The following is an 11,814-nucleotide window of genomic DNA, read 5'->3' on the forward strand; positions in this document are numbered from 1 at the left end:
TGCATTTCAGGGGAAGGGAATAGCAAAAATAGAGTATTACAGATGTCAAGTGTAATGCCTTTTGGGAAAAAAATTGGTATGGCTAGAACAGGTAGAGGACTGGCAGGAGATAGGGCTATAAAATCAGTTTGGGGCCAGATTGGAAAGAACCTTGAAGATTGTTCTGGTTACCTAGTGCTGCTCTGACAGGAATATGCCACAAATGGGATGGCTTGAACAAACAGGAACTTATTCTTACAATTTGGAGGCTTGAAGTCCAAGTTCAAAGTGCCAGGCTCTTGGGGCTGGGTGAAAGCCCCTCAACCTTGGGCTTCAGCTCTGCCTCCTGCTCCCAGCCCACTGAAGCTGGAGGCTTTTCTTCACTCAAATAGCTGCTGGCTGCTGAGGCTGACAAGCCCAAGGTTGACAAGTAAAAAGGCACAGTCCTGATGTTACCAAACCACATGGCAGGCCATTAATTCAAGTCCATTGAAAGTCCCAAGGTCGGCACAGCATGCCAGGGTACTGAACAACAACATGGCTACATGCAGGGTTCAAGCGTGCTATAGGCTAGATATTGTTCCTCAAGGCTTCTCCTTATATACTGGAAGCAGACCACATCCCTAATGGAGTTGATTACTGGTCTCATCATGGGAAATACTACATCCAGCTGCCCAGCCACTCAACCAGGCCCAGCCAAGTTGACACACAAACTTAACGACCACACAGATCATGCTAAAAAGTTTCCATTCTGAACTGCAAGCAATGTGGAGCTTTTAGATAGCTACAAGTGCAGGCCCAGAATGGGAAGGCATCATTAAGGCTAAAGCTAGAGGTTTTATGAGCATAGCCCATAGAAACAATAGCTGAGGTGAGATCAGGAAACATATCACTACAGGGAAGAATATAGAATAAACTGAGGTCAGACAGGGGGATCCAGGGACCGTTGGGCACAGCCAGGCAGCAGATATGAGCCAAGGGTCAGAATTAATCATGAGAGCCACAATGAGGCTGGAGATGGGTGCCTGATCTGTGACTTTCATGTTCCTGAGACCCACTCAGCTGTGAAACAGGCTTTCTGTGCATAAAAAGGAAACTACCCACAGTGAGATACAGAAGACACAGGTAAGATGAGTCTGTGTTCATCTCATCTGATGACCTTCACTGACCCAGGTGGAATCTGTATCTCCTTTCACCTCTGAACCCCAGAGTCAATGCAAAGATAGATACACTAACATACTCCACACAAGGCTGCTGACCCCATTTCCAACTGGGCCTGCACAGAGAGACAATGGGAGAATCAAGGGCAGCATCCTACTCTAGGTCTGCATTTTCCGTTGGTCCTCTCAAGCCAAGGCAAGACCTGCACTAAGTAGCAGTCAAGGGAGCTAAGTTTTTGTTCTGGCTTTGCGGATGATCAATTGCATGATCTTCACAGGATCTTGGTGCTTTCTGGCCTCTGGTAGGTTAGTGCCTAAGGCACTTGACTGCTATCCAGAAGGCTGGTGGTTCAAACCCACCAGCCACTCCTCGGAAGGAAGATGGGGCAATCTACTTCCGTAGCGATACTGCCTCGGAAACCCAAGGAGGGGTTGCTATGAGTCAGGTCTGACTCGACAGCACATAACAATAACAACAACAACAATGTCCCATTCAGGCAATGAGGGGTTGGAGATGAACTCTAAGGACTTTTCCCAGTTTTTAGTCCCCCTGAATGAGAGAGCTCCAGCAAATGAGAGGACCCTCCAAGACTCTGTCCATCAATCACAGCCACCTTGAACTCCCTTCCTCGGCAAGTCTGTTTTTGCTTTAGACTTCCAAGCAGTACTGGCAACACCAAGCACATCCCCAAGAACACAGTCTGCCTCCTTTCCATCACCAGGGGAATTGCTCTCCCAGTAACAGGTACTGTTCTGAGGTGCCAGTGCTACTCCCAGGGCCCCAGGGAGCCAATTAGGGTGAGGAAACTGTTCATGAGGAAAAAAGCCATCCGGCTGATGGAGCTCCAGAGCTCCAGCTTCTGCACCTGCTGCATACCCAGCTCAGCCCCATCCAGTGGCCTACCCTCCACCTGGGAGACCTAGGTCACTGCCCACAACAGACTCCCACAAGGCAGCCACACTGGTCAGCACCTGGAACCAGCACACAGCAGTCACCTCACCTTTAAGGCTCATGAGGCTGAGATCTCAGCCCCTGCCTCCCACTCTCACCCAAGGCCATTAGAGCCCCTCCAGCTGAGCTGCTCATTAAGAGTCATTTCTCTCTCTGACTCTGAGGTTGTAGCATCTTGCATCAGTTCCCTCTCTTTGGATCTTCCCAAAGCTCTAAGGCCTGCCTACTGAGGGACAGTGATTGCTCCTCCTTTCAGCATTAGTAGTGTGCAAGGGACATGCAGTCACCCTTCACTAGCTTTAGGTAGCATGAGGCTAATGAGATTATTTGGTTTTCTTGGAGTTCAACTCTAGCCCTGAGAGCCAGAGAAAGTCTGAGATCACCTAGTTATTAGTACTAGAGTCCAGATAAGCTCCAGGGGCTGTGACTTTCAGGGCAGGACTCCTATATTTTCATTCCTTCTCCACTATGAAAATGGGAAGAGTAAGACACTAAACAAGTAGTTTTTGGAATCTGGATCTCAGAATCAAGGTCTCCAAGACAGGATTTGTCTTTTAGTTGATTCAAAGGGAAAGAATAAATAAGGTTCCTTTTACTTGCATAAGACAGAAAATATCCCATTGCCTTCTCTTACCCCAAAAACAACAAATAAAACCATGGGGCCCTGAGCATTTCAAAAGACAGACCCAGCACACAAAAAAATGGAAGTTTTAGGGATGGGATATGCCAGCTCTCTATAGATCTAGCTACATTTACTTAATTACCACTTTGGGACCCCATAGCCAACTTTCCAACTAAGATTCAACATAGGAACACTTTCAATTAGGCTTACAAGCAAATATCCCCAAGCAGATATTCTCACTGACTGAGTAGACCCATTGCCACTATCCAGCCCTCCTGCACAGAGTCCGCAGCTCCAATCATCCCTCTGCAAGGCTAAGTCATTGTATGCTCAGCATACTCTGGCCTTGACTCTGGTCCCTATCACCAGCTTTCAAAGACCTTGCCCAGCTGTTCTCCTCAGAGCCTGAGACTTGATATAGACCCATTTTCTAGTGTACTGGAGTTGCTGGGGAGACTCTCAGCTAGGCTGTTGCTACATCAGTTAAAGATTTCCTCAAGATTCTCCATAGCGTCTCTCCAGGTAAGTATGGACTCTTTCCCTGAGTAAGGTGCCTAAGAAGCTGCAAAGATAGGTGAATCTGAGTTTGAATTTCTGTCCTGATATGAGTTGTAAAGACCTTAGACTATACATTTCCTAAGCCCTAGGCTCTTCATTTGTAAAATAGAAATAATATTACCCACCTTTCAGGGTTGTTGTAAAGTTAGAAAAGATAAAACAGGTACAAGTGCCCAGTACAATGTTTGTCAACCAGTAGGAGCTTGATAAATGTGCTTTGCACATCGAACTTGAAGAATGGAAAGGTCAGTGTCACAAATGAAAAAAGACTTCCCCCAGGAAAGAACCATAGGAGGTCTTCATGGATTCACTGATCGAAATATTTACTCAATATTCACTTAAGCCCTTGTGTGTGTCAGGTTCTGTGTTGCCTGTGAGGCTGTAGAGATGAAAGGCACAGTCTAGTTGATTCATAGCCTCCCCATATTTCTGAGCCCCACTGTAAGTGGATGGGCCTGGGGAGGCTCCACTGTGGGATTGGAATTGAAAACCAGCTGGACAGACTCTGAACCCAGGCACTGTCTCTTCCCTTCAACACAGCAACTGCTTGACCCTGACCAGCAGCCACAGGGAATAGGTTTCTAAAAATGGACTCATCCCCATGTAATGTGGCACCATCTGGCTGGAGGGATTGATGTTAGATGGACTTCTTCATTCCTCAGCTTCTACCTATCTCCCCTGCCAGCCCTCTACCTGCTCCCACATTTTACTTTAATAACTCAAGACTGGCAGAGAAAAAAAAAAAAAAAAAAGTGCCTTCTAGCAAGTCTGTGCTCCTACTTTGGTGAATAAAGTTGGAAGTACTGAAAGCTCTTTCCAAAGAACCAGACATCCAAAGCATAGCTTCTACAATCACAGATCATAAATCTGATTATGTTAGTGAGTAGCTCACTAAATATGCAAGAGACAGGTGGCAGCACTGCCTTCCACAGGTGACTCATTTCAGCAACATTATTTTTGTCATCCAGAAAGCATTTAGTAAGCAACTGACATTCACCAATATCAGGGATGATTGAAGACAGATTGCTCCCACTCTGGCCAATGGTATTCCACCTTCAAGAGACAGCTCAGTCAGGCCCTCCTGTGTGAAGCTATCCATGAACCTTCCAGAGTTACTGCTCCTTTGCTTGAACTTTAAGCAGTCTTCCATTCACATCCCTATTACAGTGTATTATCATAATCTGTTTACATTTCCGTCTCCTTCGTTAGATTATGAGCTCCTTGAAGGCAAGGGCCCTACCTATCTCTATACCCTAAATGTCATAGGACTTGATACACAGTGGTCAATAAGTACTTGCAGAAGAGACAGACATGCAAACCAACAATTATATACAGTGTCCATAAAATTCATTGCCACTGAGTTGATCTCGACTCATAGTGACCTTATAGGACAGAGTAGAACTGCTCCATAGCGTTTGCAAGGCTGCCTCTTTACAGAAGTAGATTGTCACATCTTTCCCTCTCCCGCAGAGCAGCTGGTGGGTTCAGATCACTACCTAGCAGTCAAGCACTCAACCACTGCACCACCAAAGCTCCTTTTACAGAGTGTGGAGTCCTAAAATCTTCTAGTACAGAGGAAGCTTATTTCACCCTTTGCCCATAAATGCAAATGCAAATGTGGAAGGTGATAATGGCCTCGTCCAATCATGTTAAAAATATAAGATGCCACATCTTCAAGAAATTATCTCTCTGGTTCCAGATCAAGCATGTGCCCATTTAACAGACTTTTGTTTTCCACTTCACAGTATCACAAGTTCTCATTAGCAGCATTTTTTTCATACTCCTCAGTCTCTTACTATATAGTAGGCATTTTAGAGGATGCTTTATTTGTATTATTTTATTTAATCCTCATAACAATCCTATCAGTTAGCATTATCATCAGCTCCATTTTGGGGCAAGAAAACTCAGACACAGACAGATGAGGTAACTTGTGCCAGTTATATGACTGTTAATAAGTAAGTGGCAAGCAGAGCAGGTCTCACATTCAGATAAACTGACAAGAAAACTAATGTCTTTATTCTTCACTGTACTTAAAATAACTTGGCACCAAAAAAAAACATGTTTCTAATAATTGTCATTAGTATGCTTTCTGTGTTCTGATTTGAGTCAAATAAAACTTTTAGAGACATGCATAACTGGTTTACTTTAAAAATCTTAAGTGAGCTGAATAAATTCAAATCAAAGCAGTGAAGGAAATTAGCTAGTCTTAGTGGGCATTTAGGGTAGCTCTGGTAGCGTAGAGCCTAAAGCATCTGACTGCTAATCAGAAAGCTGGTGGTTCAAACCCACCAGCCAGTCCTGAGAAGGAAGGTTGGGCAATCTACTTCTGTAGCGGTACCACCTCGGAAACCCAAGGAGGGTTCACTATGAGTTGGATCCAACTCAATGGCAGTGAGTTTGTGTTTTTTTTTTTTTTGTTTAGGTGGAACAAATAGTTAAGTGCTTGACTACTGGCCAAAAGGTTGATGGTTTGAACCTACCTAAAGGTGCCCAGGAAAGCCTGGCGATCTGCCTGTGAAAGGTCACAGCCTTGAAAACCCTGTGGAGCAGTTATACACTGTACACATGGGGTCACCGTGAGTCAGAACAGACTTGATGGCAAATAATAACAACATGATTTTAAAAACCCAGGAACAAGCTATAGTAGAATGGATACATAAACTCTAGTATATTCTTATACTGAAGTACAATATAGCAATTAGAATGAGCAAACTACAGCAGGCAATAAAATGAATGATTCTCACAAAAATAAAATTGAGCAATAAAAGCTAGACATGAAAAGAGTGCATACTGCATGAGTCTGTTTATGTATAGTTCAAAAAGAGGCCAAATTATTCAATTGTGGTTACCTTCCTTAGGTGGAGAGTATAAGGGAACATGTAAAGTTCTACTTCTCGAGGTGGTGGCTGGATACACAGCTTGTTCACTTTGTGAAGATTCATCAAATGGTACACTAAGCATTTGTGCACCCTTCTATATGGACTTTATATGTCAGTACAATTTTGATTTTGAAAAATGACAGGAATATGGATTATTCACTTTTTAAGTATAAATGGGGTTCATCATAGTCCATCAGCACCTGTGGTAAGCAAGAACCCTATGATCCAATGGAGGTCTCTCTGATTTTAAGTAACCTCAGTGCCTGGGGATAGAAATTTCAATTGCTTGAGATGATTTGTTTATTTCCTAGTTGGTGTTTTTTAACCCTGGAAAGATACGGAATTATGTATAGTATTAAATATTTGAGCTAATTACAAACAATTTGTAAATAGGTAGCATTTTAAGTACTTGGAATGTTTAAAAAGATTCTGACACGTTGTTGTTGTTAGGTGCCATCAAGTCAGCTCCAACTCATAGTGACCCTATGTACAACAAAAGGAAACACTGCGTGGTGGTGTGCTATCCTCACAATCCTTGTTATACTGGAGCCCGTCATTGCAGCCACAGTGTCAATCCACCTTGTTGAGGGCCTTCCCCTTCTTCATTGACCGTCTACTATATCAAGCATGATCTCCTTCTCCAGGGAATGATCCCTTCTGACAACATGACCAAAGTAGATGAGATGAAGTCTGACCATTCTCGTTTCCAGGGAGCATTCTGGCTGCACTTCTTCCAAGACAGATTTGTTCATCCTTCTGGCAGTCCATGGCTAAAAGATTAGCCTTGTGATCCCAATTTAAAATGCATAATTAAGTAATTGATTTAGACTTGTAATTTTAGTGAAAGGTATAAGAGAATTTATGTGTAAACAGTGCTAGAACTTTTTTTTATTATATATATTCTACCACAATTTTTTAAAGCTATGATTTATTAATGATGAGACAATTGATGATTAACAGTGCTGGAACTTTTAAGACATATTTAAGATTCACCACGTTCATAAATTTAACTTACTGGATTTCTAAGGGTTATTTCAATTATTAGGAAGCCCTATTTATTAGACAACTGCAGTACTTAAAAAGAAAATAAAAGACATTCAATTTATAAAACAATTATTAACTAAGTTTGTAAATTATTAATCAGACATTCTTTAAAAGCAACAGTTAAAATTTGGTCCATTTGTAAATAATATAATAAGACTTATGTTATAATTAAAAGCTTAAAGAAAAGCTAAGTTTTCAAGGAAGAATGAAGAAAACCAAAATTCATGGAAACAATTAGTCCTAGTGACTGGTACACCATCCGATCTGAAGCCTACACGACTGTGAGACCAGAAGAACTAGATGGTGCCCAGCTACCACTGTCATCCACTTGGAAGGGGATTTATGTAGGAGATCCTTGATAGAGAGGGAGAACAAAGGGGTACAAAACTCAAAATCATTTGGAGGAAAAAAAAAGGGGGGGGACCAGGTTTGCTGGTCTGATAGAGCCTGGTGGAACCACTGAGACTATGGCCCCTAATTGCCCTTCAGGTCTGGAATTGAACCCACACCTGTGGTTTCCAGCCAAACAAAATACAGGCATATGAGTTAAATATTTACCTCAAGTAGATACACTCCTTGGAGAGAACAATCATGGGAGAAAGAAGGGCTGCTTATGCACTAGGAGACAGCTCAGGGGGCAGGAGTGCATGGAGGGATGGACACAGGGAAGAGGTAACTATCAGGAGGAAGTGGGAGGGGAGCTGCTGCATTGTGGTAAACTGGGTCAATGTCATGAGACAAAATATATGTGAACTGATGTATGGAAAGTGAATTTGCTCTGTAAATCTTCATCCAAATCACAATAAAAAAAGAAAGAAAAGAAAAGTTAAGTCTTTTAAATATAATTTAAAAAATCAAATATAAATTTGAAAAATCAATGTAAACAGTATTTTTTCTGTACCCCAAACTCTCAACAGATTCAGAAGGTTAGGTAGCTTGCTTTAGGCCATAAAGTGCTCACCCAGGTCCAAAGCCCACAATGTTAACCACAATGTTACAGTGCCTCAAAGAGAGCCTAGACCTGTGCTACAAATCACTTTGGAAATACTAGAGAACAAAACAAACAAGATCAAAGATGATGTCCCTAAGCATTGCCAATTTATTTGACTTTCTCATTGTATAAGTTCATTCAACAGATATTCACTGTACCTCTATTACATGACCTGTGTTAAAATACAGAAATGAACAGACATGGATGCCATCCCCAAGGACTTCATGGTTCTCAATGCAATTGTTTCCTAGGAAACCTGACATTCACAAACCAGACACAGACTCCTCCCTGCTGGGCAGCATCTTAAATAATAAAGGGTTCACCAGTCAGCGTGATTCTGTTCAAAACCTGCTCCTGACCTACTCTAGGAGGCTAGCCGTTTTCCCTCTGCCTCAGAGGGCTAGTGTGCCCAGACATGTCCTCTCCATCTGCAGAGTCAGCTACACCTTAAATCAAAACCTTCCTGGGCTTCTTCGTTTGCTACCACTTTAAGGAAATCTCAAACATGAAAAGTCCCAGCTTACAAAACAAACGTATTAACATCAAGAGGATTTGCTTCATCTCACAGATTCCCCCAAAGAGTTCCTTTCAGCAATCAGTATCCCCTGGGCATTTAAATTCTGATTCTTTCTACACCTGATATTCAGTTCCTATGAAACAGGAAGGGACCTGTTGTGTAGAACGAGGTAAACCTATAGTGCTTCCGTAACTTACCATCTGAGACAGCCCCTTGAGCCTTGGTAACCTGTCCCAGCTCTTGGATCAAGCCCTGGAAGCAGTCCTTACAGAGCAAGTGCTGGCAAGGTAGAAGCCGGGAGCCCGCACCCCGCAGGTTCTGTCGGCACAATGAGCAGGTTAGTAGTACCATGGCCTCCATCTGTCGGCTCCCAGGACTGTGTCTCTGATCAGCTGTAAAGCTCACGTCCATGTCCTTGCCCATGCCTGTACCGGGGACCAGAGCTTTTCTGTTAATATCCTCAGGTGTGAAGCAGCGTGAAGAACGAGCAAGTTCCACTCCCTGTAAATGAACCACAAAGCACAGTGATTTATGTCGTTTGGGAGGAGGACGTTCCTGAACAGGCCAAAGAGGTCTCAGGGAACAAGGCTTCAGACGGTCAGGCCATGTTCCTCCCCAGAGACGGAGGCTCATCCCTACAACATGGCCCAGCCACATCCTTTCACTTGGGCCCAAAGAGAGGCCAGTGCCTCCGCTGACTTAGGCAAATTTTGTGTATTTTACAGGGTGTGTCTGCATTCACAAGAATCTCAGACCTACCTGTGCTTCTGCTTATTGATGGACAAGCTGGATCCAGATTTAATTTTGAAGGAACTTCATTAAGTGCCAAGTTTATGCCAGGTACTTTACACACTTTATCTCAACTTTCACCACCATCTTTGGAGATGATAGGGATTCTGATACTTTTGAAACTTAAGTAAAACCACAAGTGGCAGGCTGAGGAAACTGAGGCTAAGAGAGGTTGGGTAATTTGCCCAAGGATGTAGATAGTACCAGGGCAGTCTAATTCTAGACTCCACACTCCTAACCATCAAAACGTTTCTCAAACTGTAGAATGTTTCTCAAAATATGTTCTCAAACTACGCTTTCACGAATTCTCTCCAGTAATTTTTTAAAGTGAGTGTTTTATTCTGATAGTGTTGTTGTTGTTGTTATGTGCCATCGAGTCAGCCCCAACTCATAGCGACCCCTCCTTGGGTTGCCAAGGCAGTATCACTACGGAAGTAGATTGCCCAACCTTCCTTCCTAGGAGTGGCTGGTGGGTTTGAACCGCCAGCCTTCTGGTTAGCAGTCAAGTGCCTTAGGCACTATGCTACCAGAGCTCCTATTCTGATAGTAGAGCTTTAAAAAGTATGAATAGTCTGAATCATCTATATATCCACCATATGAGATTTCAAGCCCAGTGTTAAGAGCTTAGGAGTCTGAAGGGTCAGTGGATAAAGCACTTGGCTGCTAACCTAAAGGTCAGCGTTTGACCCCACCAGTTCCATGGGAGAAAGGCGAGGTAGTCTGCTTCTGAAAGATTCCCAGCCATGGCAACCCTATGAGACAGTTAGTTTTACATGTTCTAGAGGGTCCCTAGAACCAGAATAGACTGGATTGCAGTGGGTTTTGATTAAGAGTTTATGATCTATTTCATAACCAAGCAGTCTCAAGCTAATGAGAAGCAAGAGGCAGACTTATGTAAACAAACATTCGTGCCACATGAAGTCTAAATGACACTGTGGCACACAATGGTGAATGTCTCACAGTACTTACAGGAGAGAAAAGAGATGGGGAAGTTGAGTCATCATCACTGTGGCCTAAGTCTACCAAACAAACAGAGCCACAACGGTAGGCACAACATTTAAGTTGTAGTGGCAACTTAGTTCAGCAAAACATCGTCTATCGTATGAAATTAATATTGTTAATTTGTTTTGATTTTATAGATAGGAACTTTGTTCATAAATTGTATTTGGTTTTATAATTGTATAAGAGCTAAATACAAAGTGAATTTGTACCTAGTTTTACATTTATAGTTATTTAAAGAAACAAATAAAAATAATTTAATTCAACTTGGAATCTCTGTAATCATGTAAATTTGAGAAAAGTTTCACTCCGATACAAAGTCTTAGGGAGTCATAAACAGGTAGGTCTGGGTCCTTCTCAGTAGGAAGAAGAGTGATAGGGTTGGAAGAGGCCAGCTTGCTTGGGGGCCTGGCAATTTGCCACTACACCTCTGATTCCTTCCAGGGCTGTAAGGGCACTTATTTCCCAGAGAGCAGCTTAATGGCAGCCCCACTGGGCATGAGATCAGCCTCTACTAAACTAAAAACTCATTGCCGTCGAGTCAGACCAAACTCACAGTGACCCCTCCTTGGGTTTTTGAGGCAGTATCACTATGGAAGTAGATTGCCCAACCTTCCTTCCTTCCAAGGAGTGGCTGGTGGGTTTCAACGACCAGCCTTCTGGTTAGCAGTTAAATGCCTTAGGCACTACATCACCAGAACCCCCACAGCCTCTACTAGAAGGTTTAAATGTAGTCAAGTTTATTAAACTGGAGGTTTTCAAAGTTTCTGGTCTTGGAACACCTTTATATTTTTTAAGTACTGAGGACTTCAAAGAAATTTTACTTATGTGGGTATTTCTTTTTTTCTTTTTTCAACTTTTTATTGTGTTTTGGTTGAAAGTTTACACAGCAAATTGGTTTTCCATTCAACAATTCATACCCATTTTGTTCTGTGACATTGATCGCAATCCCCACAATTGCACTCTTTCCAATTCCTCCCTGGAGGAATTGTTTACCATTTGTCCTTCTTTCTTACTCCTTCTTCCTTCTGGACTTTATCCCTGGCAAATACTGCCCTTTTGCCCTCTGAGCTCATAGGGTTGATTGTTCTAAGGAGTGCATACCTTCCTGATGTTATCCTTCACCTTACAGGTCTACCTATTGTTTGGCTGAAAGCTGAGGCACAGGAGTGAGCTCAGGTCCAGATTTGAAGAGTGACTAAGCGCCACAGTCTCAGGAATTCCACCAGTCTCTGCCAGACCAGAAAGCCTGGTCCTTTTTATTATTTTGAAATTAGTTCCATATTTTTCTCCCACTCTGTCCAGGCCCTTCTATGGTGATCCC

The 11,814-nt window shown here is 42.8% G+C and overlaps 1 protein-coding gene across 1 annotated transcript in view; it reads right to left on the reverse strand.

Annotated features, from left to right (window-relative positions):
• The window catches only part of TRIM66 (tripartite motif containing 66), a 52,727-nt gene extending 43,530 nt beyond the window's left edge, over positions 1 to 9,197 (reverse strand). The window contains exon 1 of the mRNA XM_042782835.1: positions 8,900 to 9,197. Coding sequence (XP_042638769.1) covers positions 8,900 to 9,125 — 226 coding nt within the window. The 5' untranslated portion in view covers positions 9,126 to 9,197. The remainder of the gene's footprint in view (positions 1 to 8,899) is intronic.
• Between the last annotated feature and the right edge of the window lie 2,617 nt (positions 9,198 to 11,814).

This window comes from Orycteropus afer, unplaced genomic scaffold (assembly GCF_000298275.1).
Source record: "Orycteropus afer afer isolate SDZICR_OR568_19922 unplaced genomic scaffold, OryAfe1.0 scaffold00014, whole genome shotgun sequence".
Lineage (NCBI taxonomy): Eukaryota > Metazoa > Chordata > Mammalia > Tubulidentata > Orycteropodidae > Orycteropus > Orycteropus afer.